Source organism: Somniosus microcephalus, unplaced genomic scaffold (assembly GCF_052327205.1).
Source record: "Somniosus microcephalus isolate GS21.2 unplaced genomic scaffold, FLI_Smic_1.0 scaffold440, whole genome shotgun sequence".
NCBI lineage: Eukaryota > Metazoa > Chordata > Chondrichthyes > Squaliformes > Somniosidae > Somniosus > Somniosus microcephalus.
Window position 1 is genome coordinate 50,768 of NW_028225627.1, and position 6,898 is coordinate 57,665.

Sequence of the window (6,898 nt, forward strand, 5' to 3'; positions counted from 1 at the left end):
TAAAGTCCCGCACAGGAGACTGGTCAAGAAGGTAAGAGCCCATGGAATCCAGGGTGCCTTGGCACATTGGATACAAAACTGGCTTAGTGGCAGAAGGCAGAGGGTGATGGTCGAAGGTTGTTTTTGTGACTGGAAGCCTGTGGCCAGTGGGGTACCACAGGGATCGGTGCTGGGTCCCTTGCTGTTTGTGGTCTACATTAATGACTTGGATATGAATGTAAAGGGTATGATCAGTAAGTTCGCGGATGATACAAAAATTGGTAGGGTGGTAAATAGCGAGGAGGGTAGCCTCGGTCTGCAGGACGATATAGATGGGTTGGTCAGATGGGCGGAACAGTGGCAAATGGAATTTAACCCGGAAAAGTGCGAGGTGATGCACTTTGGGGGGACTAACAAGGCAAGGGAATACACAATGAATGGAAAGACCCTAGGCAAGACGGAGGGTCAGAGGGATCTGGGTGTGCAAGTACACAGATCCCTGAAGGCGGCGGAACAGGTGGATAAGGTGGTAAAAAAGACATATGGGATACTTGCCTTCATTAACGGAGGCATTGAATATAAGAGCAAGGAGGTTATGATGGAGCTGTATAAAACACTGGTTAGGCCACAGCTGGAATAGTGTGTGCAGTTCTGGTCGCCACACTACAGGAAGGATGTGATCGCGTTAGAGAGGGTGCAGAGGAGGTTCACCAGGATGTTACCAGGGCTGGAGCGCTTCAGCTATGAAGAGAGACTGGGCAGATTGGGTTTGTTTTCCTTGGAGCAGAGGAGGCTGAGGGGGGACATGATTGAGGTGTACAAAATGATGAGGGGCATAGATAGGATGGATGCTGAGGAGCTTTTTCCCTTAGTAGAGGGGTCAATAACTAGGGGGCATAGATTCAAGGTAAAGGGCGGGAGGTTTAGAGGGGATTTGAGAAAGAACTTTTTCACCCAGAGGGTGGTTGGAGTCTGGAACTCACTGCCTGAAAGGGTTGTGGAGGCAGAAACCCTCACAACATTTAAGAAGCATTTGGATGAGCACTTGAAATGCCATAGCATACAAGGCTACGGAACAAATGCTGGAATATGGGATTAGATTAGACAGGGCTTGATGGCCGGCGCGGACACGATGGGCCGAGGGCCTCTATCCGTGCTGTATTACTCTATGACTCTATGATACTGGAAATCTCAAAGAAAAACAGAAAACGCTGGAGACACTCAGCAGGTCAGGCAGCATCGGTCGAGAAAACACAAGACACTTGACCTTTCTGGTATAAAACCATTCCTCAAAACAGACCCGGGGTTTGCAGGAGATGAGGAAACAGTGCAAACTAACCACAGGACTTTACAGCTCTTAAATTTCATGGGGATAAAAGTCCACATCGCACTTTACAGTGACGGAGCAACAGATTCTGTCTGAAGCTCCCCACTGATCCACTTTCCATTTCCCCAACTCGTTGTGGGCTGCTTTGCAGATCCACTGCAGACTGACTGGTGTAGGTCAGTCTCTTTCAATCTATTGTGGTCAACATTGTGAACCTTGGTATCACGGACTCATTCTGGAGCCACCGAGATGCCCATCAATTCTCCGAGAGACGGGTTAACTTAGAGCCGGCTGTGCTCGACACCATCTGTAGGGTGGAATTTCATCGAGCTCTTTGAGATATGTTGTGAAACTCTGATTCTGAGAACAGAGACGCTTTCAAATTCAGTTTGAGGAAAGTCAAAGAAACCAACAGCAATGACATCACAGAATAATCATCCAAACCTCTGTATTCCAAAGCTCTGATTGGCTCTGGGTATCACACACCGCCCCCTTTCCTTTGTTAATTGGTGCCTGGATTGATGGAAGATCCTGACTGGCTCACAGGGATTGTCAATCATCATTGATCATGCCAGACCCTGTTGAAATGCAGGAGCTTGTGAGGGTAGAGGTTAGGTTGTTACTACAGTGGAGTTTGAGCTCAGTGCTTTGCAACAGGAAGAGTTAAGATGGCCTCCCAAGTGCGTCAGAACTATCACAAGGACTGTGAGGATGCTGTCAACAAGCAGATCAACATGGAGCTCTATTCCTCCTATGTTTATCTCTCCATGGTGAGTTTTGTATTTTTGGGGTCCTATTTCAAAATTAAGGCTGTTATTTTATTCTAAGCAGGTAGAATTTCTCTAGGTCAATGAATGGGCTTTAGAGGGTCTCTCTATAGCCCTCCCCAGTCTTAATCCAGTGAATGCTCTTAAGACAGTGATCTTGCAGAAGGACTCTTTCCTGCTCTGTAATAGCTCTGTCCTATTCTGATGTGTTTATATTTGAAACTAACTCCAGGGTTTCATCAAGTTTGTAATGGAGGGTTCATCTTGAAGATTCACTAAAACTAGTCAACTTCCAACTTGGATGGCAACAATTAGATTGAATTGGGTGACTAGTTAGTGAAACATTGGCTGGTTCTGGCCAGTTTTTATCCCCCTCTAATTGAGTGAATCCTGTTAGTCTTTCTCACCTGAGGATGGTGTTAAACTATTTAATTTTAAAGATTTGGCTCTTTTCCTTCTCTGCTTTTAGACTTTCATCTGGGAACAAAAGAAGATACCACAGATATTTTGACCAAGTGTAGTTGAGAGCTTTATTCCAAAAAGCATTAAAGCTCGCTAATATTTTCTAGTAACATAACCTCCTATTCTGTTGAGCTACTTCAATGAGGAGCTTCCAACATATTCAAAAAGGATTTGGAAAGTATTGGTGTTGCTACCATTTGAGTTGGCCATGGATCAGATCTAGATTTCAATTGTCTCTCTTTTCCATTTTTCTCTCTACCTGCAGTCGTATTACTTTGACCGGGATGATGTTGCCCTGCGTCACTTTGCCGAGTTCTTCAAGGAGCAGTCACATGAGGAACGTGAGCATGCTGAGAAACTGCTGAAATTCCAGAATATGCGTGGGGGGCGTGTTGTCCTGGAGGATGTCAAGGTTAGATTCAGCAAACTTTGAAGAATTGCCATGGTTTTGTGAAAAGTAGGCTAGTTACCTCATACTAGATTATCTGAGTCATGGAAGTTGTTCCAAGAGGAGGCTCAATGATTGTTGTATGCATGGATTTTCAGAAGGCAGGAGATTGCTGGCAGAAATTGGAAGTGCATTAGAAGCAACCTTGTGACCCCAATAAAACTGGGTGGAGTAGGAGGCAGTTGGTATAAAATAGACCACTGGATGGTGACTAGTGCATATGATCTAAATGTGCAAATAGTGATCTGCTGAGCTAGGGTCTATAGTGAGCTCCAGGGCAAAATTGGAGACTGGCTAGGGGGTTGACTGGAAGGAAGTGGTTGATGTTCACATCAGATGTAAGAGTGTAGGGATTTGGGGTGTGTCCCAGTACAGATGTCATTTAGAAGCTAGCTTGCAGAGACAAAAGGCTGATTGAAAGGTGGGCTTCATGTTCTGGCATAGAATAGAAAGCAAGGAAGTGTTACTGCAATTACTGCTAGATAGACCTCATTTGGAATATTGTGCTCCATTTTAGGTGATCTCACTTTAGAGCCTATAGTGCTGTGATTTCAAGTCAAATAACTCATTCCAAAGAGAATTCTTGATGAACTGTCTGGTTAAAATCCTGGCTTAGAATATCAAGAATGACATTGAGTTGTGATCTGACTAACTCCTGAAATGTTCAAGTCTGTTAACTAATTTCTTCCAATGTTACTCTATACCCCACCCCTACAAACTCTCAGAAACCAGAGCAGGATGAGTGGAGCAATGGCCTAGTGGTGATGCAGAGAGCTCTGCAGCTGGAGAAGGATGTCAACCAGAGTCTGTTGGATCTACACCAACTCTCCACTGGGAACACTGACCCTCATGTAAGTTCCTAATGTCTCATTTAAAGAAAGATTTGCATATCTACAGTGCCTTCCTTGTCGTCGGTGTCCAAAAACACTACAGCCAATTCAGTACTTCTTGAAGTGTCATTATTGTAATGTTTGCAACATGGCAGTCAATCTGCACACCAAGATCCTGCTGCAGAAATGAGAGAAATCACCAGATAGTCTGTTTTATTAAGTTGGTTAGTGATCAATATTGGCCAGGACACTGACATTGCAGTTTTTTTTCTTTGAAATAGTACCATGTGGGCAGACAAGACCTTGTGTACTGTTTTATCCAAAAGACAATACCTCTGACATTGCAGCTCTCCCTCAGTACTGCAGTGAAGTGTTGGTTTTCACTCAATTCTCTGAAATGGGACAACCCAGGGCCTTCTGACTGGCAGTGGTACCAGTAAGCCATGGCTGACACTTGCCATGTTTTGGGTGAGTTGAAGGCTATCTGGGGAGCTTAATCTGATCACTGATCTTTAGCAATATCTCCATGCCCAATAGCTTTCTGATGATCTTTCACAAAAGACTTCAACATCAGGATCTCACTGAGATGAGGCCAGTGCATAAAGCAGATTGAAATTGGGACAGCAAAGGATAAGTTGTAACTGAAGGGGGTTCTGCTTTCCAATTTTAAATTGGTAAATGCATTACTCCTGGAGTAAATCTAATCTGACATCCAATCCACCTATTTCTCTGCAGCACTTGTACCAGTTACCCCATCCAGTAGAAGATAAAGGACCATCTCCATGGGCGGTGAAGCTCAGAAGGCCTTTGATGATGTCTCCTCTGAGCTAATTGTGCTTTGTTTTTCACTTTCAGTTGTGTGACTTCCTGGAGACCCACTACTTGGATGAGCAAGTGAAGATGATCAAGAAGCTTGGAGATCACATCACCAACTTGAAGAGACTGGGAGCCCCTGAGAATGGCATGGGAGAGTACCTGTTTGACAAGCACAGCCTGAGTTGAATGGGATTCTTGAACCATTAGTTCTATACAGGTTGGAAATGAAGTGTGACCAACTTCTGGTGGTGAATACTTTGGTTGTCATTATTTCCCAGTTTTCTCATCTAACTGTCACAGTACATGGAAATAAAGGTTATTCATCATTGAACTGGTTTGTCTTTGTTTAATTAAATAGCTGATCTGGTTAAGATCCCACTGCACAATACACAGCTGTGTAATATGATCCAAGTTAAAAATACAGAAGTCACTCCCAGGATGGCTGTGCCCACATCTTCAAATCATCACTGGAGAGGATTCTAATGGTTTTCTGAGCTCTCGGTAACAGTTCCTGCTGAAAAGGGTTTTTTATAACATCTGCCAGCAAACAGTCATTAAGCTGTGGTGGTTTAAAACAAAGAAATGGGCAAGGGTGAAGGGGGTTGAATTAGTGCTGACAGTAGTGACTCTTCAGTCAGGAGAAGGGAGAGTACATGCCTGGTGTCTTGCTTCAGACTTTTTCCTGTAAAGGTGGGGGAATGATCTGCTATTGAGCTGTCTTTACATTTGACTGATGGCACAAGTCACGCACTAGATTGCCAAAGCTGTGTGACATGTGTACACAGTACAGCGTTGGCCATCTTAGAAACTTCCATTTGGGCAGGATCATTTCTGTTTATCATTCTCTTTCTTTTCCAGGTTACTTTCTTTTTCTAGCCCCACCGACGGCAATACTTGATGTCTGGGATTAAGTAAAGCACTAGTCTGAATCGAGCAGTAGTGTGTCCTACGGGGAGTTTGTTGGTGTTGGGTAAAGTGAAGCTAAATCAGTAATCATGTAGGAGTCACTGGAAATAGAGTGCGAGACTTTCATAGCAGCAAAGAAAAACACGTGTTAGCTTTATTAACTCTCCGCATGGACTGAGGGACTCGGCCTCGTCGCAGGGCTATGACATCGACTCACAATCGACGACTCTAAAAGGGACCCTGCTCCGATAACCCAACCAAGTTCCGTACATAACGTGGAGCGATAACATTGCCTATACATAGTGAATTGTATTACTGTCCCTATGTGGTCTCTGCCACAATCATATAAATCCTATTCAAGCCAATGATTTTTCTACCAAAAACTAACTTACTTTCTATTGCAGCAGCATTGTTGTAGGTGTAACATTTGCATACTGAATTATCATTGGCCCGCAGGCATCAAAGTAATACCTATTGTATTCAAGTGATCACATGTTGCGTTGTCATTGGCCTGCAGGCATCTGTAAGGACTGCTATTGTTTAGAAGACCCAGGGGTCCGAACTCCATCTTGTCCACACGGTGCTGTATTGATTGAGACAGCTTACAGACTTGATGCTTCATTAAAAGAGTTTAAATTGTAATAATCCGTTGTCCTGCAATTTATTATTTTTGTACAAAGTGTGCAAAACAAGACAGTAGGGATCCACTAGCTAATTCTGATCAAATAGTAGCTAGATTATTTTCGCTAATTCATTCGGTATATCGCTAATGGCCACAACTGTTCCAAAAGACTGCCCTTAACCCACAAAGTGTGCGGTGATTTCTGAGTGTTCCTGAAGAATCCACAAATTAAACATCCATTAAAGCTGTTCAAAAATAGTTCATCTAAAGGGAATGAATGAATTCCATTTGAAAATACCAAGCCACAAGGGCCCTTTAAATATTCTCTCCAGCACTGAGCGAGTATACATGGATAGACTGATTCATAATAAAATGTTGGCTGGACTGTTTCTAGGAGTTAAACTGGAAAATCCATTGGTTTTCCACACCACAAGGGAAATGAAAGCTCTTTGGACATTTGTAATGCCTCAGCCGATTGATGCGTCACGTGTCTTGCACACCCATGATTGTTCTGACACTCTGGGGAGACCACCTTCACTTTTACTGCTGGTGGGAGCCAAGTTCAAACACCACTGTAGTTACAACTAAACCTCTCTCCAATGATGTACCTAAACGAGATTAGATGCCATGGTATAGGAACAGGGCAGCCACATGGGATTAGGGACCACTGCTTGTGTAGAGAATAAACAACATGAGCTGGATAGGAACAGGAGGCGGCCATTGAGCCCCTCGAACATGTTC

The 6,898-nt window shown here is 43.8% G+C and overlaps 1 protein-coding gene across 1 annotated transcript; it reads left to right on the forward strand.

Moving 5' to 3' along the window:
* Nucleotides 1–1,921: 1,921 nt before the first annotated feature.
* Nucleotides 1,922–4,960, forward strand: LOC147081750 (ferritin heavy chain, oocyte isoform-like). The gene is made up of 4 exons (XM_085980721.1): nucleotides 1,922–2,076; nucleotides 2,801–2,947; nucleotides 3,709–3,834; nucleotides 4,669–4,960. Exons 1-4 carry the CDS (start codon nucleotides 1,975–1,977, stop codon nucleotides 4,813–4,815), a joined length of 522 nt encoding a protein of 173 aa, XP_085836847.1. The 5' UTR covers nucleotides 1,922–1,974; the 3' UTR covers nucleotides 4,816–4,960.
* The last annotated feature ends 1,938 nt before the right edge of the window (nucleotides 4,961–6,898 follow it).